The sequence below is a fragment of the Cheilinus undulatus genome, linkage group 22 (genome assembly GCF_018320785.1).
Source record: "Cheilinus undulatus linkage group 22, ASM1832078v1, whole genome shotgun sequence".
NCBI lineage: Eukaryota > Metazoa > Chordata > Actinopteri > Labriformes > Labridae > Cheilinus > Cheilinus undulatus.
Window position 1 is genome coordinate 4,156,082 of NC_054886.1, and position 26,131 is coordinate 4,182,212.

Sequence of the window (26,131 nt, forward strand, 5' to 3'; positions counted from 1 at the left end):
GCTAGAATCTCAACTGTAAACTCTGACAAATGAGGACACTGCACCACTTCACTGAGCACGGACAGGATTGATCTCCAAAAACAGATATCTTGCTCAGAGATGCTCAGAGAGAGAGAGCAATGGGCAATATGCTGTGTTACGTTTAGGTGCGACTCCAAAAGGAGGACAAATAAGTGTCCGGCGCCGGACAAGGTATTAAAATTCCGACCTGTCCGGACACATGGCCACCCTAATCACTACTAAACATAGAAGATGAACAAACAAACAACTGTGACACAGTCAGACCACTAACTTTAGTTTAGCACAGATCAGGTTTACCTTCTTGTTCTTCTTCTCTGGAGGTCTTTGGCGGTTAGCAGACCAGCTGAAAATCACTCTAACCTTCAGAGGAGACGAGGGGCCATGTGGACTCACTCAGTGCTGACCGGAAGTAGGTCAATGGCGGGAGTGTTGCAGAATTGTCCGTATGCATTTAATTGTAATGGGCTTCCGGGCGACCATTTGGAGAATTGGCAGAGAGGTGTGGATGTCGGCTATGTGAAAAGCCGTGAAATGCACCTAACTCGGTAAATGGACATTTGCTTTACCTAAAAGGGGCTTTGATAAGCTACAAAGACTTTATTGAGAAGGTTTAAAAGACCTAAAAGACTTTAAAGAGGTTTTAGAGCGTGAAACGTGGAGCCGCTGTGCTGATTGGACTAAACGATTGCACCTGTGTGGGTGAGCCCAAACGCTGCACTTTGGCAACAAAGCCCAGCTCGGACACTTTTTTTCTGCTTTTGGACAATCATGACCAACATTCAGGACATACACTCTTACACGAGAAAAACTATGGACGAACAATTGGAAGGATTAGACGAAGAGCTCAGGGAAGCTTCCACTACAAACGCTGCCAGCCATCCTGACAGACCAGCTAAAAAATCTAAAACTTTTGCCAGCGCGAAGGACGATGACCTGCACATCTCAAACACCCTCATTTTTGCTGCAATTGAAAGAATTGAGCGGCTGCAGGAGGAAACGCTCAGACGCACACAGTCTGTGGAAAACACAGTGAAAGAGGTCAAAGACACACTGGAAAGCATGGGGAAGCAGCTGGAAGAAGTGACATCAAAAGTACAAACCTTGGAGACGACAGTCACAGTGCTTCAAAAGGAGAATGCTGAGCTACGGGAGAAATGTGACGAGCTGGAGGCATACAGGAGGCATTGGAACCTTCGGGTGGCCGGGATCCCCGAGACAACCGGAGAGGACACCAGGAAAATCATCACCGACCTGTTTGGACAGGTCTCCCCAGGCATCAAGGAGCAGCTGGAGCTGACGGTGTATGTCGCACACCGGCTGGGGCCCCGGCCCAGAGAGCAGAGGTCCAGCCGTAACATAATCGTGCTCTTCATGTCCAGAGCCCACCGGGACCGCGTCTGGAGGGACGCCAGGACAGCGACGGTGCTTAAGGAGCGCAAGATCAGGGTCTTTGAAGACCTAACGCAACAGGTGAAGGATGCCCGAAACAAACTGTGGCCCCAAGTGGAGCAGGCCCACAAGGAGGGCAAGAGAGCCGGCTTCAGGGGGCCATTCACCTACATTGATGGATGGAGAGTGACTGCATAATGTAAGCTCAAATTAACTGTGTTAAAACTATGAAAAACGCACAAACTTAATGCCATGAGACACTAAGCTTTTCACTTCTCTTTATTAAAATACTGAAGGGACACTGCTAAATATACAGAGGAACATTTTGATTAAGCCCTATGGCCTACCACCGAGAGGGTTCAGTTTTCTCCTTTATCTCGTCCTAAGAGAGGATCAAGATCCCTTTAATCCATTGTTTGTTTTTGTTCTCAGTCGTTTGTCCAGTCATGTCTATTTCTGTTTTGTCTATAAATACTAGGGGGATAAGAAATGAGATAAAAAGGAAAGGGGTGTTTTTGTTTTGTCAGGGGAAGTCAGCAGATTTCTACTTTATTCAAGAAACGCATGCAGAGGAGTTTGACAGTTCATTCTGGAAAAATCAATGGGGGAAAGACATTTGGTTTTCATTTGGTACAAACAAGTCAGCAGGGGTCACTATTCTAAAGGGAAACTTTAAAGGCCAGGTTATCAAACACCTAGATATAGATCATTCACAATTTATCTTGGTAAACATTTATGAAACTAATAATAAAAAAAAAAAATGACAATTTATTTTTGACTATAGAAGATACAATTAATGGATTGCTGTCAACATTTCCTTTAGCTAAAATTATCTGGGGTGGGGATTTTAATACAGTTATGAATAATGAAATTGATAGACTCCCTACAAAAAATAAAGGAGCAATGAATGAGTTAGATAATGTATGCAATAGATTAAAGGTGCGGTGAGTAATATTTAGCCTAGTAGCATTTAGGAAAACAAGCTTGGTTAAAATGAAACATAACATTTATAAGTAGATTGATCTAAATTAGTGTTGACATCTGATAACACATTTTTTAAACTTATGTTTTAAATTACCCCGTATAAGCCTTTTATTCATACATAGGGAGGGTCCCCTCCAAGGACGCTGCCATCTTGGATTTTTGCATTTTGCCTGTTTCTATGGCACCATAGAAGCAACCAAATAACAGTTAAGAATGTATTGATTTTTAAACTTCACTGGTTCCCACAGTTATCACCAGAGAAATGATCATCACACTCCAGAATTGACTGTTAGATGTTGATAGTCCCAATTTTACACACTGCACCTTTAAGTTTAAAGGTGCAGTATGTAAAACTGAGTATCAACATCTAGAAGCTGGTTCTAGATTGCATTTCTCTGCTGGAAACTGTGGCAACCAGTTGAATTTAATGTGTATCTGTAATGTCAATACAATACAATACAATAAGTTTATTTATCCTTTTTTTCTTTTTTCCTTTCTGTTACCATGTACATCCATTACAATAGCAGTTAAGTGAATTTCGATTAAAAGAATACTAATGTGTAGTTGAAAATTTATAATTTTTTTTAATGTTGCATTGTTTTACCATCACATTAGAGCCACTATACCTCCAATTATTCTTAATTCTTTATGCAGCATCAACTCTGACCCCCCACCTGCTGTGGAGAATGTGCCAGTTCTTTGAGAGACAAAAGATCCAGAAGGCTCCAAATATATAAAAAAAAAAAAAAATCATACTCAACATGGTCCATTTATGAAAACAATCTGGTGGGGTTATTCACTATGTATATATATATATATATATATATATATACACACACACACACACACACACACCCACACACCCACCCCCACACACACACATATATATTTATTCATTTATTTAATTTTTTTTTTTGTGTGTGTGTGTGTGTGTGTGTGTGTGTGTAAAAATTATAATTATATTCAGGATCGTCACTAAGAAAGGCTTTTGCTGGTTGGAGATTGGTTTCAGTACTTGTATAAATACATAGGCTTACACAATATATCTTAATTTACAAATGCACTGGGGTCTTGGTAAAAGGTTGACAGAAATGTGAAGCTTTGAAATCAAATAGGAAATAAATACATGTAAAAATTGAGAAAACAACTTTAATGGGGGGGGGGGGGTCTTTTAGAGAACACTTGAGGGCCCACACCTCCATGGACCAGACTCAGAGCCAGCGCTGTACCCAGGAGTCTGTATGTTCCTTTTGTTAGCCCTGTATAAGTTTGCATTGCAATTTTTTTTTTATAAGTATTAACAATGTCTTTTGAATTGCCTGATTGTTCTACACCAGATTCACTTACCCATGGCATCCAGTGCAAGGTTCTTAAGAACCCTGGGGTCCAACAAAATATTTGGAAGAAATTATTGACCCCATAAGGAGCCGAAAAAATTCCCTGGTAGGGCCACCATTGTCAACAGAGCCCTTCCCTTCTCCACACAAATCTACAAAAACAATTTCAAGCTTCCTGCTTGGGTCAAAGGCCCGTCTCCTCAAGGCCCTCATTGCACAGTCAAAATTGTTGTGTCGGAACCACATTTATTTGATTTGCCACTGGGGCAGCCTCCTCCATGTTAATCCATTGCTGTAGAGCCAACAGCAGCCACCTCAAGTCCAGCCTGTAAAACAAATAAAGTAATTACATTATTTTCTTTAACTTTTTAAAAACTTTTTTTAACAGGACAATTTTTTTAAAAACAGATTCATTACAAATTCTACAAATATTTGCACATTATTCTTAAAACACATTCTCTATCTTATTGTGTCAATCATTAATTGTACAAACAAAGCGACTAGTGCTTTTACATAAGGTATTATAAGGTATAGTTATTTCAGATTATTATGGAGGAGGCTGCCCCAGTGGCAAACCAAATAAATGTAAGTTCATAGACATTACTGACTAGATGTCAAAATTATTTTTCTTTAATTTGTTACAAGTTTTTATGAAAAATAGGATTTTTACTATATAACACCCCGTGTTTCACTGGCCACCAGAGGGGCAAAGGTCTCAGAGGTGGCAGCCAGAAGTACACTGGAAGAAGTGTAGGCAGGGAAGACAGAGGAAGAAGTGGAGGCAGTTGAGGTGGGTATGGCCCCAGACTCCTTTAGAAAATAAAGGTCAGGAAAAAACAATGCTTTATTCTGCATTAAAATAAAATGTTAATTAACAAAAAAATAACAATTCATGTTTGAGTAGAATACTAAGGCATTGTTGCTGGTGTACAGTGTTATTAAATTTGAAGATCATGGCATGAGAAATTCTGGAAATATATCTGCAACTGAGTTGTAGTACTGGCCTGCCATAAATGTGCAATAACATTGTCTGATAACGTGATAGAAATATTGTTATATTTAAGAATACATATTTGTTATATTTCAGTTTTAATGTCTTTCTATGCTACATGTGTTCAATGTTTTACACCATACCTGTTTGCAACATCAGCTAATTACACAGTAATTAGCTGACTAGCAGGCCCTGTGCAAGGCATTATTGTTATGTCAACTGATGGCTGGCTCTCATACTAAGATATATCTACATAACCAAATTAATCCAGACGCTGATCCACCCTCACGTTATCCAGACACTGAGCCACACTCACACTATCCAGAAGCTGATCCACACTCACGCTATCCAGACACTGATCCACCCTCACGTTATCCAGACGCTGATTCACATGCACGTTACCCAGATGCTGATCCACACGCACGTTATCCTAGACCTGAGAAAAATACTACAGAGTCACAGGTATGTCAATACTACACCGCCATGAATATGGTAAAAACGTCTGGGATGTCGCAATCAATGTCATTACGTCACATGTGACCTCTCATTGAATACAATGGACAACAAAAAAAATAAACACATAGTCGTGGATGTTATTGAGCTGTGGTGTGAGCTCTGATTTCAAAACTGATTTCATAGGGCCCTAAAGGAGAGATTTACAGACAGAGAAACGGGTGAGCTGTGGACAAAGAACATTTTCATATTTTATCAACTCAACCAGTCCCTGAAATTGCACCTAGATCCACATATCACACTAACTCAAGTCAGACAGTATGATGTTCCAGACCTTTGGTTTAATATATTTTCTCTGACTGGACCTCTTTGAATTTTAGTTGATTACCCCGACATACAGTTTTAAGGATATTTTCAGTGTCAAGATGTTTAAAGGCTGCACTGTGGAGCTGTGCATACTTTTGTCTGCTCCACAGGAGTCGTAATCCAAAATGTCATGTACACGGATCTTGCACACTGAGTCAGGCGTGTTTGTAATTTACCTTGTCTGCGAATATTCGTAGAATGTAGCAAATTGTTTAGAACTGCAAGCCTGTGTCTCTGTCATTTTTTTCAGTCCTGCTGGATCTATCCTGACAGAGAGCTTCATACGGCACACGCTCATGTACCATAGCCACACTAGGCCATCCGTACCATGCCTGTGCCCATTTCAGCCTAAAGTCCAGTATGTTTGGCCAGTGCAAGGGTTATAATAGTTTGGGATTTTTCATTGTTTTTTATTTTTATTTCGTTTTCACTTCCTGTGTTTGATTTTAGTTTAGTTTTTATTAGTTTTGACTGTTAGTTTGTTAGTTTAGTTTCTATTTTGCAAAAATGCTTTGTTGATGTCATGGCTGAGTGAACATCATTCATTTTTGAAAACATATTTAAACAGGCTACTCTTAACTTATTTATTTATTTAACGATGATGTTTGAATACAACTCCAGACATAAAACTACCACTGTGTGAAGTCTTAACCAATTCGATCAGGCAATTTTATTCTCCCCAGACTTGGATGTCAGTGTCAGTCAATATGGTTGTGTCAAAAAGTGCATTCCACTTACCTCGGAAGTCGGAGCTGGGAATGACATCACACCAGAGTTGATGGCGTTCCAGTAAACAAGTCGGAAAACCAAGATTGTCGCCTCCAAGGAAAAGTTTGTTGTGCTTGTTCTGTCAGAATGAACACTGAACACTAATGCAGCAATATGAAGTCCACCTCAAAAACATTGAAGAGGAAGAAAGAGAACGCAGAGGGTATGTTTGTTCTCCAGGGTAAGTCAGTGTGGGAAAACGTTTGTACTGTATTTTGCTCTAACGGCTGTAACATGCAACGCTACACAAAGGACGAGGGTGCTTCAGAAATTACATTTCTGATACAATGTATATAATAGTCTGCAGCATACATTTGACCCCCTCCTGTTAAATTCTGGACGAATTCGACTGATTTACCAATCCGTACATGCTTTAGTTGTATGGTAGCTCAAAACATGTTGTGTAACATTACACACGATAAAAAAAAAAAGTTTAAAACATTACCATTACACATGTTAAAAAAACATCCAATATAACATTAGGAGATAATAGGTATAGAGATTAAAAGTCTCAGGCACCAAGCCTGGAACAGACTCATTTTTAAAATCCATATATTAATTATTATTGTATAATTTCCTTCTACTTCTGGACAACTTCTCAGGCTTACAAATCTGTTCTTGCCATAATGGGGTGGTCGTTTTGGACCAGGAACACAGAAGGAATAAACATGAAACAAAAATAACATCATAATAGTTGAATGTCAGATTGTGTTTACTGAAATACATTTTCCGCTCTGATTTAGGTCACTGATATCAGCTGTATTACAGGCCAAACAGTGAGTCATCCTGCAGAATGGAACAGAGTGGGAGGTCATGCTGAACATGGATGACTACACTTTTTCACGTAATTTCTGAGTCACCAAGTCACAATTTGAGTATCTCCAGATGAAGTCGCAAGAGAACGGTATAAAAAAGGAACACAGTCAAGGCAAAGACAAAGAAGGTGCTTATGTTCCTTTGGTACATGGCCAACCAGAACAGCTTTAGGGAGATTTCAGACAAGTTTGATGTGTCGCAGTAATCAGCACACAGGATTATTCTAGAAGTGCTCCACATCATGTCTACAATGGGACAAACCTTCATCTCCTGGCCAAACTCTTGCGAGAAAACGGCATCTGCTGCTGCTTTTCACCAGCTCTGTGGCCTCAGTGGCATCATTGGTGCCGTCGACGGGTGCCACATTAGGGTGCAGAGGCCACAGATAAGACGAGGAGACAACATGAATAGAAAATCCTTCTACTCTGTCCTCCTTCAGGGATTTGTAGATGAGTGGGGTCGATTCATTGACATTTTTGCTGGACCACCAGGCAGGGTTCATGATGCCAGGATGCTGAGGGCCTCCAACTTCTACGCAACATGGGAGGAGAAGTTGGGCGAGTACAGCTTGCTGAGAGATAGTGCCTACATTGGACAGGCCTTCCCATTTGTCATCACTCCTAAGCGTGACAATGGCGCTCTCTCTGAAGCAGATCAGCTGCAGAACTCAAATATCTATTGGGGAGGGTGATCGTCGAGCAAGCCTTTGGAAGGATGAAGTGCAAGTGGAGGCGTCTTCATGGCCTGCAGAACACCTGGATTGATGCTGTGGTGATGATCATCATGGCAGCATGTTTCCTACATAATATGTGCACTGGTGCTTCAGAAATGTGTCAGGAACACGCACATGTCTGCCCAAGACAGGGAGATGAAAATGAGTAGGTTATCATGTATGTGAAGTGCCTGTAGTATTTTTGTATTGAAATTATTTTTTTGTGATGAAATTCTGTATCCTGCTGATTAAAGAATCATTGAATATCCAAAAAATGTGTTTATTAAAACAGACAGCGAATGTGCAAAAATACAAAATGTGCACATTGTCGGTGTGCACAATTTACCATGAATTAAAGACCCTGTAAAGTAAAAATAAATCTGTATAATCTTTAGGCTTGTCGTATGATAGATTACTGTTATGAACCCCCAGGTCAAATTTCAGTCACATAAAGCATCTCCAAATTTATAAAATTCAGCTTCAAATCATAAAAAATGAGGCAGTAAAATCTGCTCCAGGATGGTGTGGGTGTGTCTGTTGAATGAGCTGAAACCACGCCCACTCAGGACACGGGTAGTCTGCAGCATTAACCCCCTCACTCATGGTGTCATACTCGGAAAAATATTTTCCCCTAAAAACATGAACCAATAAACAAAACATGCATAACTATAACTTTGCAATGAAACATGATTATAGAACGGTACAAGAGTACAAGACTGAATTCCCTTTGCACAAAATGAAGCAGAAGTCCCTGCTCCAGGTGACTGCTTCCTTCCACAATATTGTAGTGTTAGAGGGGCGGGGTCATTCTCTACTGTGGGCTCATGACATCGTGAGCCCACATATTGGCCCCGCCCACATGAAACCAAGCCAGGAAAGAGATGAAATGGCCTAAATCCAGAATTCAGTCTCATGTAGATCTCAGAGTTTTCACATGTTTACAGCAACCATATTCCAACATTTCTAGAGTGTTAAGACAAAAACTTTGGATTTCACTTTACAGGGTCTTTAAAGTTTGGCACATTACAACAACAAAAAACAAAACTTTAAATGGCACAACACACATGCAGCAACAGAAAAATGATAATACTTAAGCTTGGGGGTGACCAGTAGTCGAGTGGTTAGGTTGTGTTCCACATGGACGCTAGGACATCTTGTCTAATAATTGACTCATCAGTGCCTCAAACCCCTGCTGCGCAGACTTCATCTGTGTCAGAGTCTCCTCACCGCTGACTGGCTTCTTCTGATTGGACAAAGAAGCTCATCAAGTCTTCATCTACCCTGAGGCGTTTACGAGGTGTTTGTGTCAGTGGCGGTGAAGACTGTGTGGCAGTTGCTGTTGGATTTAGTGTAGCAGGTCGGCTGGTTCCAGTGGCAGCAGATGCTGTGACACTGCTGCAATGTCCCAGTGCCTCTAGCCTGCGCAACTCTCGCCCCCTCAGAAGTCCCAATAACAGGGAAAACAACATCGTGCTGGCCTCCCAGAAGGTCGTCTGTTTCTGTGAAGAATTGGAATCGCATGGCTACCTTTCCTGTCCTTTTGTTATTGTCTTTAACTTTTTTGTATGCATCTTGAAGCGTGTTCCATTTCCTTGCCACCTTTTTTAGGGCAGAATCTTTGCAAAATCTGACTACCCAACTTTTCTGCTGCCTCTTTCCAGAAAAGTTTTTTGTTGGCCTTGCCATGTTCAAGCCGGGCATTTAAGTCTGCTAGTGTCTTAGGGAGACCATCACCTTTGCTGTCAAGATGCTGCCGCATCAGGTCTATCAGGAATGTTTGGTCCTTGCTGAAGCCCTCATTTTCTGGCATGGGTGATGGTGATAGCCTGGAATATAGGATCATCATTTTCCTTCTCATTCTCCTCTAAAACACACATAAAAAGTAACTGTTTAGCATACACAACAAAACAAACATTGCTATGATTTTTTTTTTATTATTATTATTACCATAAATATCTAACCTGTTATGATGTGAGAGTCTCCAGGTTCCACCAGTTGTAAAAGAGGGGGGAAAAAAAGGGGGGTGGGGGGCACTCGTACTGAGGGTTCAGCAGACACATTTGGCTGGGTGGCTTACAATTGCCAATCAATATTATTGCTCAGTGAAAAAAATAAGTGAATGATATAGAAACAACTGCCTGCCCAAATACCTTTCAGATAGTGTTTTCATCCGAGTGTGACTGCCTTTGGCTGTGTAGACACCATTCAGCCTCGAGTTACAAGGTTTCATGAAGTATGGCTCAAGTCGATCATACACACGACAGAGCAACATCTTTCCCTCTCAGTCTGTCTGACCAGAGACTGCAACAACTGCACAGCAATCTTGGTCACTAAGACTGAATACATTGTTGGGTTAACTTCTACAGACTTTTTTGTTTCGCAATGTATCTTTCTCACTTTGTCTGCTTCCCCAAGCTGCCTCACAATCTGTGAGAGGATTTCGCTCAGAACAAACCAGTCTTTTCAGCTGATGCAAGTAATTCTCAAAAGAGAATGCACTGCACTCATCAAGACTGCTGTAAAGGTTTGCATCAGATGCAAGATGTACTAAACTGTGAACATTGTAGACAAGGAACTCATCACCATACAAATGCCTTCACTGGGCAATAAAATACATCAACAACTCCTCTGCATTGTGATTGTACTGTTTTGCCAGTCTCGGACAAACGAGGATCAATAATGCCACAGTAAAAACGAGGAAGTGCTTGTAGAGCTCCTTTGAAAGAATGCCCTTGCGTAAAGTTTTTCCAGTATAGAGGGCAAACTGTCTCAGTTCTGTGGCCTTCCATCTGTCAGTGTCTTCCAAGCCTCTTGGTTTCCTTGCAAACACATTAGGAATGCACGTTCGAAGCTTCACAAGCTTAAAACTGACCTGCTTAACATGCCCAGATGACAATCTGACTGCCCGTGGCCCCCTCATCCACAAAAGGATCAGTTTGCACATGACCCCAAGACAACACTAGTGCATATAATCTGCAGGGGATTGCCCAATCACGTTTATCCGGAGCTGGCAAAATGGAGATACCACAGAATGCAGGTGATGCTCCGCCTGAGACTGATCTCTGAATGACTCATCAGTTCTCCATGTTAGATTGGTGATTTCTGGATATAACACCCGATGGCCATCCCACAGTTCTTTTTGTGTACATTCGTCACATCTATAATAACCTGAATACAGCTTTGTGGACTTCACCAGAGCCTTGCTGGGGCATCACATGTGACACAACACAGCTTCACCCTAATGAAACCACTGTCTGTCTGTAGTCCGTTTTCTGTAATACTACAAAGGTCACCAACAACATCATTGAGAAAGTCAAGGTTAGTTGGCTTTGACGAACCAAAACAGAGAGCCAGTGGAAAAACTGTGGGAGGAGTTCAATTCAGTCTCCTTGCTGCTTCTTAAAAGCGGCAAGCCATCAATATTGAGGGAGATGTTAATGAAATCTAATTTAGAGATGTCCTGTTGTGGATACATTTCCAAATGTTTCGGGAGCTGGTCTTTGCAGCCAAGGTAAACGTACTGCATTCCTGATTTCAACTCGAACTCAACACTTCTGCAAGTGTCAAGTAGTGTTTTTGCTGTAGTTGGCAGCTCTGAGTGTCCATTTCCTATCAGAATTTTTAACAAAGCATCAATTGCATTGTGCTTCACTTGATATTCGGTTGCCCACTGTACAATGGAATGTCTTAATGGGGGTTTAGTTTCCGTATCAGTATTTCTGCTCTGGGACTGTAAATCTTCAAAATCTCTCATCTGCACAATTGTGTTCCACACAAGCCCCCTCTCCTGTATGTTATTGGTGTTGATGAAGCAGTGAACTACACTGGAGAGGAACGTTTGTTGGTAAGATGTCTGATGCAGCGTCGTGTGCACATTTTTCTTCCAATCTCTTTGCCCTTTTCCAGCGGGCTGAGTATGTTCTATCTGACATCTCAACTTCCCTAAATTCTGAACACCCCAGATAAGAAAAAGAAATCTGAATAAAATCATTAAAAAAAAAAAAAAACATACCAAGGCTGATCTGTCTGGTAGGCTTAAATCCATACTGTTTACACTGTAAAGAGAGAACACAAAAAAATGTCAATGAGTATTACATTCATGTAGTGTGAAATATCAGTATGGTTACCCAAATAGTTGACCACAATAATGGACAAAACTATATGACAGTATATCCCTGAAATATGCATTTTATAGCCATCCCAAGAAGATTTAGTATGATCTATTTAGTCGGCACTCACAATAAAGCCCTTTTCACACTGCCGCTCGGCAACTCGCCGCTTCCAGTCATTTTAATGAGGGACGGGCGGCAGACAGGAAGCGGTTTTAACCGCGGCGGTAGGACCCAGAAGTGGTTGCCGCCCATGTGAACGCACACAGATTTTGCCCTGCTGCTCGGAGTTCGGCTTGTTGAACTTCATGGCGGCAGCCGCTTGGCAGCAGCCAAGGAGGGAGAGAACCCGGAAAAAGCCGGCTTCAGCAAACAATGGAGGAGCTCATGATACTGGTGTATCATGAATATCCTAAGCTCTACAACACAGCTACCATCGTACAAAGACAACTACAAGAAAAATTGTGGAACCAACCATTGAAACCTATTTTCTAGGGGGAATTATTTTGATAACGGAACCGTATTTTTCCCTTTGTTTTATAGTCCATTATACATATTAATATACGGAGATTGTGAGGTACTCTATGTGTTTCTGGGGAGGGGTGTGTGATGGACTTGTGGGTGGGCTCTGCTGTGACGTTCACCAAAGCATCTCTACATCATTGCTGCCTCGTACTGCGGCGGCATTAGCCGCTTTAAAAAACGCTCTGCGTTTCAGGGGACTCCTCCGGCAGGGAGGCGGCTTTCAGGGTAGTTACCGTGCGGCGGTGTGAAAAGGGCTTAAGTCACGAGTGTAGACTAAGACTAAATTCTGTGCAGATCTGCTGTTTGGGTCAGAAAGTGCTCTTATGAGGTCAGACAAAGTTTTCAAAGATATTTCCCCTCTCTCTTATTCAGCCCCTTCATTCTCCATGTGCAAAAGTTCTTCTTCTCTATACTGGTTTATACACAGGGGTGAAACTCGTCACGGGTAAAAAAGGAGACAACCCTCCAAACACGTTCAGAACTCAGAGGAAAACATTATGAAAAGAGTGTTGTCTGAAACGTGGAGGATGCATATTTATTTTCTCAATTATAGCTCCATAATCTAACTGGTTCATGTGATGGACGTGTCTGTGTTTTAAATTTAATCAGAGTGGTGAGTCTGATTGAAACGGCACAGACACAAGCAGACACGCAACGCAAATGAGCTGTGGGCTCAGGCTGAATGAACGTGCTGTATGTTGGCTGTCTGCTAAATCAGACTTTAGAAACTTTACTTATATTCTGACCATCTGCTGTCCTCTATGCTGAACGTTTCTTCATTCAACTTTGGTTTCACTACTGCAGCCCCGGCATTTACCAAAGATTGCATATTGACGACAAGAGCCCTCACTTCACCCCAAATAGCTTAAAATATGTCAAAAGATTATTTTTTTCATTTCCTGTAAAGCGGTCATAACACCATAACATAACACCCAACACCAGCGTTATGAACATTCCTGGCCTTAAGATTTTTTAAGACATTAGAATGTGCTGAGTTTGAGCTCTGAGATGCTTTTCAAAGAAAATGATGGTTTATGGTTGGCTATTTGGGTATTCATATCTCAAACTGGGGCATTTACTGGAGTTCAGTGACTTTATTAACCTTTTACCTACGGAGCCAGTGGCGGCGCTGTGTTTCATATGTCTGGAGTATTATTACCATAACTCTGTCAAAGTTTGTCTGATTTGAAAAATTCCAAAGGGGTTGGAAAGCTGAGAATTGTGGGCATGCGCCCATATATGGTTCATTACGGTACTCCCAACCATATTACGTGGGCATTAATAACAATACACCAGAAGTTTGGAGAGACAGCTACATGGATTCTCAACACCGTAACTCCTCGAAAGTTTGCTCAATTTAAAAAATTCCAATGCTGACAGAGAGCCGAGAATCTGTGCTTTCTGGCAATATATGATGTGTGGTATATATATTACAGTAATGTCAAACAGCATTTTGAAAACGGCAGCTTTGGTAGAAGACGAGTGAGAAAGGAGAGTGAAGGAAGAGAGTAAAAGGAGAGCGAGCGAGAGTGTTGTTTTGTTTACAAACAAAGCATTAGATGGTGGCATTTGTGCATTTCTGTGTTTTATTGCACACATTTATAATGTTGGGAAGACCATCAAGAACAATAAAACAGCTGCTACGGTTCATAGAGGAGGACAGCAATTTGGAGGATGCATCTTCTGAACTGAGGTATGTGAAGAGCAAATATAGTTCTCTTTTGCACACCCAGAGTCCTAGACTTTAAAAATGACTGGTGATTGTTCTAAGCATGTGTAGGTTCACATTTCAAATGTCCAATCAAAACATAACAATAGTAACATTTCTTCTCATGTTTTTCTTCTTTAAACTGCTGAAAATTCCATATAATGTGCAATAATCATTAACCAGATGTTGAAAAGTCAAGTTCAAGTACTCCTGGGAAAAGGGACCAAAGCTCTCAGACTTAGGGCATTTCCTGACTATTTTACAGCCATAATCACAAAATATGTCCAAATCGCCATTTTTACCCTCAGTAGGTAAAGGGTTAACATAACAGAGATACTTTCTCATTTTTTTCCACTTATTATTTATTCTTTAGTTAAAGGGGGAGGGGCCTCATATTGGTCTTTGCCCTGGGCCTCCAAATGACTAAAACCAGCCCTGCCTCACACAGCTCTTCCAGACACATCATTTCACCCTGCCTCATTTTGAAACTTTGGTTTTATATTCCTGCTCTTTTGAAAATATTTATGATCATTAGTGCATTAAATCAAATAAAACGCCCACGTTTGGACAACTTTCACTAGATATTACGTTATCTTCAAGTGGGATCCGTGATCTGTGTGTGTTATGCTCGTTAATGACTCACATCGGCATAATTGTCATAAGATATGAGTGTGAGAGAGCACTGGCAAGAAGCGGATGAAGAAAAAGTTAAAACGAGGAAATGGGAAGCTTCAGTTTGAACACAAGACAGCACACCTAAATGAATGAGCTTAGTGAAGAGATGCAGCTTCCTCTGAGCTCCTCTCTTACACATCCGACAGTAAAAATATACGGATTTGAAATAAAGGCTTAAATTTGGAAGTTAAAGCCTGTCTTCTTTGTGTGGGTAACAGATTTATTGATGTGACCTACCGTGAATCTTTATTGATGATGGGTTTTAGTTAAGTTTTGGGTTTTTTTTTGTTTTTTTTCAAGTAAGCTTTAAAAGAGCCACAACTGGTCACTAAAGAGCCACATGTGGCCACGGGTTGAGTATCACTGAGTTACTGAGTTATGAACTTTTTTTTTTCTTTTTGTAAATTCTGACCCTGCATTCAATGTTTTGTTGGCCTATCATGTATCATGTCAAGATAAGAGCTACACATTCCCGTGCAAAACCTGACCTGTGTGCAAAACAGTAAGAACCGATCCCAACCTTAATCGGAGCTGTCCATCCTGTCATTACAGCCTGTCATTTAACACAGATTACACATGATCGGAGCTTGAAAATGACTGAGAAAAGTCATTATTTCGTTCATTTACATGTAAGTCAAATAGAAGAGATCATAAAGTGTGACCAGCTGCTCCTCACATATGCCGTTTGTTATGTTTCACACATTAAAAAACACGTTGTTTAATGTTAGCTCCCAGTTAGCCTTTAGCATTAGCCTCAATTAGCAGCTTACAATAGCCAAATATCCAACACAGAAAACACCAACAAATCGTTGTACCAAACTCCCCACTTTCTCTGCAAATTTTTTGGTCCATGAGCTGTGAGCTCATGGACCAATGAGCTCACAGCTGCAGGAGAGAAGATGGAGGAGAGAGCATCACACAGGCCGCACTCATCATTTTATCTCCTAGTGTGATATTCACCCGACTACATCTGTTCTTCAGGCCAGACTTTACCAAAACATTCAATTATTTCCCTTAGAGAAGGGCACTTTCTTTTCTCAGTGGAGGGAAAAACAACACTTTTTTATCTGATTGTTGTGGAACCACCAAAAAAAACAAAAATCCAACTTCAAACGGTAGCATCCATAAACCACTAGGTGACATTAAGGTCAATTCTTCCTCTTTTTCACTGTATATTTTGTTGATTCTTAAAGGTCACATATTATGCTAAATACACTTTAAAGGCTTTTCTAACAAAAAAATTTGCCACTGGCCTGTCCACAATCCCCCCCAAGAATCAGAAAAATCTTTTCCCTAACCCCCCCTCTTTCTCAGTCTTTCAGAAAATGTGTTCTGAAACAAGCCGTTCTCAGATTAAAAAAAAAAAAAAAAGAAAAAAAAAACTTGTCTGAAAGTGTAAAACATGTGACCTTTAAGATGTGTGAAGCAGTAAAGAGGTTTGTGAGGTTAACATCACTTGATGTACAGGAAGACGCTGCACAAATGTGGAGCAGATGATGAGAAAACTGAGGCCTGGTATGTTAAATCTCTTTAGAGTGTGGAAACATGCAGTTAAGTTAGCAGGCATCATATCTGTACAGGTGTTGATAAACTTCCTGAAAGACATCCTCTAACTTTGTATTTTTGTACTGTACTGTACTGTAAACTCTACTGTAAACATAATCGAGCAGTCTGTTCAGACAGAGGAAGTCGCTGCATCTGTGAATGAGTCAGTAAGCAACACTTGTTGCAGTGCAGTCTGAGGTGACAAAAACAGGAAGGCCTGTGAACAACAACAACTGTGAGAATCAAGTCTGAAATGAACCCATAAATACCACTGTCTCCAGCTTCTGTATGTTTGCAGTAAATTCATCAGAACATCTGCTGCATCGTGACCACACTCAACAGACTTATCATAAGATAACCACGTTAATAATGTGGCATTCAAAGGCATGAGAGTGATGGGGATTAATTCAGTCATGAATAAAGGTCAAGCTACCCTTTCACGAGCTACTTTCATTTATGCACGACTAAAATTTCAGGGGGAATGTCCCTTGTTTCCTCCTGAGTTTTTGTTCACTCATTCACCTCTCAGCTGAGCACTAGGGCATTTTCCACAGCCTCATGATACAACATATCACAACACAGGATCCATGATATGATTTAACATGTTATGATATGTCTATATTGTATATATCTTTGTTATTTGGAAAAGCACACTCCCAGTTAGCATCGATCCATGCAGAGCTGATGATAAGGTGGGTGTTAAAGAAGCACTCCTGAAAAGTGCATTCATATTTACTGACTGTGCAAGGTTCACCTCTTTGTCACAGACTGTGAAAAGAAAAATCCAACAGCTTATGTGCAATGTTCCTCATCATGCAATTGCAATGAGTTCAATCATGATGATCAATAAGATCAAAGATTCAGGGAATCTGGAGAAATGCCCGTGACCTTTGACTCCTAAAGTGGTACAATGGCAAAAAAAAAAAAATGGCATCATTCTGTGATGTGTATTTTAAGTAAGGTTCAGGAGCACCATGAGAACAGTTAACACAGTATGTCACTGCATGATCAAATGTTAGTTAAGACTGTGCAAATGTATATACAGTGCTTAACAAATGTATTAGACCACCTGTCATATTTATCTCAGAGACCATCCAGCATCATGAAGTGCTTTAATGCGGACTCTTTCATTTTCGGTGAGCTCTCCATGTTTTACCATTTTGAACAGGAATGAGGAATTTCAAACTGAATTCACCCAAATTTGAGCCGGCTCACTGGGCTTCTCTGAGAAGTCAGAAATTAATCAAGCATAACATTCAACCACTAAAACTATTTTTTCTGTTCAGGAATGTAAGTAAATAACTATAATTTGAGATATTGATCAAGAAATATTAATGTGCTTTACTATTTTTTCAATTTTTTTCTAAATCAGTAAATTTGAAAATTCATGAATAACAATAATAATTCTATTTTAGCATTAAAAATATCATTTGGGTTAACAAGCTTCTACATATTGGTGTATTAACCATTGCAGAAACAGAAAAAATGATTTTGGTAATTACCAACGCTGTTAATTGTGGCATAAACCTTACTTTGGTTAGGGTTAGGGTGGTCTAATAAATTTGTTAAGCACTGTATATAAAAACATATATATATGAAAAAAAACTGTAATGAAATCCCTTTTAATGCAAAATTATGTTCCATTGTCACGTAAAGCATCGACATCCATATTCTAATATATGACCTGAATAACAACCACTCATTAAAAAATCGAATATCTTTTAAATATTTAATATTTAAATATTTATTTAATAACCTTCTTAAAAATGTAAATCCCTTTTTCTTAAAAACTGAATTAAAATGGGTTAAAATGGCAGAAATTTGGTAGAGAAGGTGTTGAAATGGGATTCTTTGAAGTGTCAAGAATTTGTATAGAAGTGGCAAAAACAGCCAGAGAAAAGTGGCGGAAAGGGTTTAAAATTAACAAAAATGGGTTTTGCATGTCAAATATGTGTTAAAATTGGTGGAAAAAAGTTGTAAAAATGGGTTAAAATGTGGAAAAATTAGTGTAAAGTGGCAAATGTACAATTTAGAAAATATAAGTAGTTCTTTAAGGCAACTGGAAACCCCCTCTTAGTGTCTCCTAACCCCCAAGGGGGTCCCAATCCCAACGTTTAGAATCACTGGTTTAGAGCACAACTTTATCTGACTGACGTGTTTCAGCCTGCAGCCTTATGACACAGAAAACAGGAAAAAAAAATGTGGTAAGAATAAAAATGACATCAAAATTACATGAATGTAACCAATCAGACACACACGTATACCAGCCAATTCCCTGTTCTCATTCAAACTAATCTGAAATCACTTTTTTTTAAACACAACTGAATCTTTTAAAACTGCAGATATTTTTCTCTATGCTCGTTCTTTGCAGGGTGTTTGACGTCAAATTGGGGTAAAAGATGAACAACATACAGATTGACACCTCCCTTCTATGCGTAAACAGTTCTGCTTCTCACTTCAAAAGTACGGGCAGCTCAGAGCCTCAGTCATTTGCTCAGTGATGAACCTTGTCTCTGTTCGTGCTGTCCTGCTGTGCAGCCTCAGTAAGTCATTCATTATTGTGTTTTACTCCATAGTCTTAACTTGCATTAATTGCACTTTCTTTGCTTATCACTAATTTTCTGACTTGTCTGGGGAGAAGTGCTCTTTGCTGATTGAAAATAAGTTCATGTTTTGATCACTGCTCTGTTTGTTTCAGGCTGGCTCTCTGTCTCAGCGTCTGAGGCTCAGACTGTGGAGGTTCAGTCCAATGAAGATGCCACACTCATGTGCTCCAACATGACCATAAAAAGAAATGCCACCTTCTGGTTCAGACTTGTTGAAGGAAAAGACATTCAGTGTGTCTCTTTTAAGACCAGTCCTGACAGTGAAGCAAAACTCTGTGGTGGAAATAAAGTTCCTAGATATAAAATGTGGTCTAACGCCTCCTCCATGTCTCTCAGCATCTCTTCAGTGAAAGGGCACGACAGTGGAATGTACTTCTGTGGATTCTACTCAGAAGGTCATCCTGTTTTTAGACTAAAACACTTAAAGATCAGAGGTCAAGGTAAGGTTATTTTATTGAATTCTTATTACATTTATCTTACAAAGCATTTAGAAAGTATTCAGACCCCTCAACTTTTTTCACCTTTTTATGTTGCAGCCTGAGCTACAGTTACAGTCGTTATAATTATTTTCTTTTTTTCTCATTTATCTACATCCCCAAATGATAATTTGAAAACAAACTTTTAGAGTTCTGCGGATTCATTCAAAAGAAAAAAAAAAGAAATATCACATTGACATAAGGATTCACTCTTTGCAACAACACGTGGAATTTAGCTCAGGTTCCTCCCATTTCTCTGGACCTTTGCTGAGATGTTTCTACACCTGGATTGGTGTAAACACCTGTGGTAAATTATAATGTTAATTATGAACTGATGTTGTCATGATTGGGTACTGAGTTGCAGCATCAGGCTGCAGCATAACAAAACTCATTTTACTGGGGTACTTTAAGTCTCCTTTGTTTTCTATTCCTCAACCATCATCATCTTTGTATGTGGTTTTTAAATGATTTATGTTAGTAAGGTGAAATTAAAACGTTTCTTTCCATCTTTAATAGACAGTGATGAGGCCAAGAAGAGCATGGACAGTGAGCCTACAAGTAAGATTTTCTTGAGAGTCTCCCATGCACAGACTGGCACTCTTTAGGGCACTGGTTCTCAACCTTGGGGTCCATGAGACATTTACAGGGTGACCTAAAAAAACTATGAATATTTTTGTAAATTACACTGTTGCCACTTTATATCAATTTTGTTGAATGTTTTTACACCTTTTCACCATTTTCTCACCAATTTTAACATATTTTTACCATTGAACATCTTCTTTTTGTCAGTTTTAAACTCTTTCCATCGCTTTTTTTTTTTTTTTTTTAAATTAACAATTAACCTCTTTTTGCCGCTTTTTACACCTTGTCTACACGACTTTTCCAAATTGTGCATGGCTGTGTTCAACCACCTTCAGGTACAGTGGGGGTCCCCAGTCTCTGGCACCTTTATTTTGGGGGTCGCGGGCTGAAAAGACTGAGAACCACTGCTTTAGAGGACCTCAGCTTTAATATTTCAGCTTTCAAATCTCTAAAATGAAACCTGACCAAATGAACTTTCTTGTAGAAGAGTGTGATGAAACACCAAAGCTGGTCAGTCTGATCCTCAGTGGTCTGACTGTTTTTCTCGTGATGGTCATCGTTGGTCTGGTTGTTCAACACAGGAAACTCCAGACAGGTGTGTTTTTGTTGATTTGATTTTTTTCAAGACATAACAAATGATGCAACACAACCTTACAGTTAGTTACAGAACTTTTTCTTTCTCTTCCAGCTGCTGCAGAAGAACAGAATCAACGGGTGAATGGGGTGAATCCAATTTTTACATTGACCTTTCTAAACTAAAAGTGCTGTGTTTATCTTTTATTTCAGTCTGTCTATTGAGTATTTATAACAACCTCTGATGAATGTGAATATGTATGAAAATCAAACGTATTTGAGGGTTAAAATGACTTCTAACCCTACAGTTTTAATACTTTTTTACAGGAATAATGCTCAAATATCAGTGTCTGTATCTGCATGAAAGTACGGGATATGTTGGCTAAATTACAGATTGAATATCTGTAAAATAACCACATTTAAAAATGTCTTCACAGAATACTGCCTCAGAAGAACTGAACTACGCAGCGGTGACATTTCAGGCAAGAAGAAGAGAACCAGAGCCCAACGTCATTTATGCCACCACCAGATAGAAACAAACTGAAACCACTGCTTGATGATTTATGGAACAGTTTTGTTCTCTTTTTTCATTTTGATTTGTTTGAAAAAACCAGTCTGTGCTTCAAGATAAAGACCTGATGAAGGCTCCCTGCAGCAAAGCTCTAACTCCTAATAAGACTTTTTGTTTCTTTCAGTTGGTCTCTTAAGCAAATGCAGGAATATCTGATGATTTATAGAGATGAGAAAGGTTCACACAACACCTCTCTGACAGGAAATAACAGCACTGTGTGGTCTTAGCAAAACTGAGAGGCAAAAGATGAAGTGTGAAGTGTCAAAGGCCTCTAGAAATGCATCTTGTGAAAAAGGTTTAAGCCTCTAGCTTCAATAAAGTTTGAACTTACAGTCTATTACAGTCTTGACTATCTTCTTTAAACTAGGATATCATGAATATAAATAAAGTGAATCATGCTGGATCTTTCTTGGATGCATGTAAGAGTAAACAGTTAAGACCAAAAGTAGACTCTGTTTTTATGTGGGTTATGTTGCAAAGCTGCAAGCTGAAACACTTTCAACACTCTCACCAGCAGCAAAGAGGAAGCTGCTAACTATAAAACATGACAGAGAATTTAATGCCTGGTTATCTCAAACCCATCTGTAATGGTCTGTCTCTGTGCTTTGTTAAGATTTTAATCTGTTCAGAGGAAAATAGGCACTTGTGACCCTGTTAGAGAGTGACACCATAACACAGAGTAACACAGAGAAACTTTATGTCAGGATGAGTCAGCACATTGTGGTCTGAGGTGACAAGCATGAGGCCTGTGAACACCAGCCTCTGTGAGAATAGTCTCAAATGGAGCAATAAAAACTCCCTGAGCCTCTTTAGAGCTCTATTTGACAATTGTAGTCATCAATACTGCACATATTTGATTGAACAAAGAGACTCTGTCCGCTCCCCTGCAGTCAGACACACAAAAGGATTGGGTTGCTCTTTATCTAACTTAAACATACAACTGAGCAACAAAAAGAAGCAGGTTTTAAATTCATAAAACACAAAAAAAAAAGCTTTAATGTTTCCTCTCTTGTACTGCAGGCCTCAGAGTCTGGTGAGCATCGCTGGGGTGCAAAGAGTTTCTGGAAAAGAGAGATTCAATGGAGACCAACAGCCATAGGCATAGCACAGGGGGGAGAAAGGGTACTGATTCCCCGGGCCCACAGTAGGGAGGGGCCTATATGGAAGCCCATTTAGGTCAAATAAAAAAGAAAAAAATGTGAAATTACAGCAATTCATGAAAACAAACTCTAAGTCATATTTATGAAATAAAAGGTCATAATTATAGGATAAAAGAAAGTCATAATTATGAGATAAAAAGTCAGAATTATGATATAAAAAGTCAGAATTAGAAGTAAAAAATAATAATAATGAGATACAAAGTTAAGATCATGATTTAAAAAGTCAAAATTATGATATAAGAGTTATAATTGACTAAATGGCTTTAATGACCTCTCATAATTTTGACTTTGTACCTTTCTTTATGATTTTTTTTAACCCCATAATTTTAAATTTTGATTTTATAATTATTACTTTGGCTTTCTTTTTTATTTCCTTGCTTCTGCTTTTTTTTCTGTTTTAAGTGGCAGAAATGGGCTTCCATATGCCTACAATGAAAAGCTTGTTTTTATTTAGTTTTTCTTAATAATTAGTGTCATTATTGTATCAAAAGTGACTAAATGAATCGGTCAACAGACTGAAATTTGTACCAAATAGAGTAAAATACAATTCTGGGGGCCCCTCTCTTAAAAATGTCCAAATAGTGTGGTCCAGCACTACAAAATAATGCACATACATTTAACTTAGCCATAGTAAAAAATAAAAAAAAATTAAAAAAATGCTCATAAATTGGGAAACTATGGTTAAAAATACATCAAAATGCACATACAGTGCTTCACAAATTTATTAGACCACCACCCAAAGTAAGGTTTATGCCACAGCTGCCCCAAACTAACAGCATTGGTAAAAACTGGTAAAACCAAAATCATTTTTATGTTTCTGCAATGGTTAATACACCAATATGTAGAAGGTCTTTAACCCAAATGATATGTTTAATGCTAAAATAGAATTATTATTGTTATCCATGAATTTTCAAATTTACTGATTTAGAAAAAAATTGAAAAAATAGTAAAGCACATTAATATTTCTTGATCAATATGTCAAATTATAGTTATTTACTTGCATTCTTGACCAGAAAAAATAGTTTTAGTGGTTGAATGTTATGCTTGATTCATTTCTGACTTCTCAGAGAAGCCCAGTGAGCCGGCTCAAATTTGGGTATAAAAAGGTGAATTCAGTTTGAAATTCCTCATTCCTGTTCAAAATGGTAAAATGTGGAGAGCCCACTGAAAATGAAAGAGTCCGCATTAAAGCACTTCATGATGCTGGATGGTCTCTGAGACAGGTGGTCTAATAAATTTGTTAAGCACTGTATAGTTGTAAAAAGGATGCAACATTTGTTGCTTCAAAAGCCAGCTAAGGGGAGCCCTGTGTAATATTCTTTCTAGGGCCCTAAATCCCCAGCTACACCCCTGCCAACAGCAACTCATTGCTTGCAGAGTGGGGGGTCAGATACAGAACGACAACATCCAGTAGCAGATCTTAATTCTTGTGCAGCAGTCTCTGACATAGAAACCAGCATCTCCATGGCAATGATAATCATACAGTGTCCATCATGTCAGCCCTGCCCCACATTAAAATAACACTACAGAAACACAAATATAGAAATTAAAGGTGCAGTGTGTAAAACTGAGTATCAACATCTAGAAGTGGGTTCTAGATTGCATGTCTCTGCTGGAAACTGTGGCAACCAGCTGAATTTAATGTGTATCTGTAATGTGAATACAATACAATACAATACAATAACTTTATTTATCCTTTTTTCCTCTATGTTACCATGGAAATGTAAAAATCCAAGATGGCGGCCTCCATGGAGGGGACCCTCCCTATGTACGATTTAAAGGTTTATTCTGAGTTGTTGTTTTTTTTAAATAGCTATTTTTGAATTTAGACGACTAAACATTTATTTAGATAGACTGTCTTAGAAATGTTTTGCTTTATTTTACCAAGTTTGTTCAGCTAAATGCTACTAGGCTAAATATTACACACTGCACCTTTAAGAAGTTCACTGGCTTTAAAAACTACTGCAAACATTAGAGGTTAGGTGAGCAATGTAATGTAAAGTGGAGAGGGACCATCCAACTTGTTATGAGTGCACAATTCAAAATCCTACATCTCTGATGGTATGGGGTGATATTAGTGCCTACAGCATGGGATGCTTACACTAGGAACAATCAATGCTGAAAGGTAGAGCAGTGATACTCAACGTGTGGATTTTAAGCCACGTGTGGCTCTTCTGTGATGATTTGTGGCTCTTTTACATCTTCATTTGAAATATTATTTCCACAGAAAACCTTAAAGAGGGAAACTTGACCACAGAAATTATCCATTGCATGTCACTTTACGTTGTTTCCCACACTTTAACAATAGGCTTTAATTGTCAAACTTAACTGTCTGCCTATATCTTTTACTGTATATTTCCATTGCTGTCATTTGCATTTTTTCCACAATTTTTTTCAATTTTTTGCAACTTTATATCAATTCATACTGCTATTAGCCTATTTTGTGTCTTCTTTTTGTCACTTCTATCTCACTTTTGACAGTTTTATACTGCTTTTTGCTCCTTTTTGCCCCTTTTTAGCCTTTTAAGCTGCCTTTTTTCATTAAATGCCACCATTATGCCCTCTTTGCGCATTTTCCCATCTTTTTGCTGATTTTTTCCCATATTAGTCACTTTTCACTTATTTGTTACCAAGTTTTTGCTTTTATTGACCATTGTTGCCACATTTAACTCATTTTTTTATCATTTGTTACCCATTTTCGCCACTTTTTCTCCCCATTTTTGTCCCTTTTCATCCATTTTTGACACTTTGTGACCATTTTTGCCACCTTTAACTTATTTTCATTGCCACTTCAACTCATTTTTGCCACCTTTCACCGCTTAGATTATGCCTCCTGCAAAGGTATTTTTCAATAATTTGGCTCTTTGGTTGTGAAGGGTTGAGTAACACTGAGATGGAGGTTTTAGAGCAACACATGCACCCATCCAGACAGTGTCTCTTTTAGGGCAGGCTTTGACTATTTCAGCAAGACAATGCTAACCCACACACTACATCCATCACAACAGCATGGCTTCCAGATATTTACAGACTGTTGATAAAAAAAAGTAGATAGATAGATAGATAGATAGATAGATAGATAGATAGATAGATAGATAGATAGATAGATAGATAGATAGGTAGATAGTCAGTCATTTATGGTGGTTAGAAATCTGCAGCCTCACATCATCCATCCTGCGGGCGAAAGAGCGGGCATCCAGAAGAAAAATGCTTGGTACATCAGGTATGTGTGGGGCCGCTCTCAGCCTAGCCTGCAGCCCGGCTTGTTTGCCCCACTTTCACCTTCTTGCACAACACCTTCTCTTTTTCACCTTTTTTTGGTTTTTCTTGATGGAAATTTCCCATTCTTTCTCTCAAAGGTGTCCTGGACCATCCATCTTCTTGCTTTCTTAAGTTTCAACCTATGTTGTCAACTTAATTGTGAAAAACACCACAAGTCCAGGATGTAACTCAAGACTGCATCTTTCTTGCTGGAGGCTGTCAATGGTAAGCATGGCCCTGTCCATACTTTTTTGAGAAACTCTGCCATTGACACTAACAAATATTGAAGGGAGGGAAACTGAATGAAGGGTAAGCAGGCTCTTGTGATGCCTGGGAAGGCAAAATTCACCCATATACCTAAGACATGTCTAAAGCTTTTATTCTAATCTTTTCATGCACCTGAGAAAAAAACAGGCTCTGTGTTTAAAGACCATGGCAATGGCTGTGAGCTAGGCTACTGTATTTCTGAGTAAAAAGGTCAAAGATAGAGCAATCAGGACCATGGA

At 39.2% G+C, this 26,131-nt stretch overlaps 1 protein-coding gene across 1 annotated transcript; it reads left to right on the forward strand.

Moving 5' to 3' along the window:
* Window positions 1-7,636: 7,636 nt before the first annotated feature.
* LOC121504974 lies at window positions 7,637-21,544 on the forward strand. The gene is made up of 8 exons (XM_041780089.1): window positions 7,637-7,812; window positions 9,148-9,325; window positions 18,843-18,942; window positions 19,098-19,445; window positions 19,998-20,039; window positions 20,548-20,658; window positions 20,752-20,786; window positions 21,074-21,544. Exons 1-8 carry the CDS (start codon window positions 7,637-7,639, stop codon window positions 21,167-21,169), a joined length of 1,086 nt encoding a protein of 361 aa, XP_041636023.1. The 3' UTR covers window positions 21,170-21,544.
* The last annotated feature ends 4,587 nt before the right edge of the window (window positions 21,545-26,131 follow it).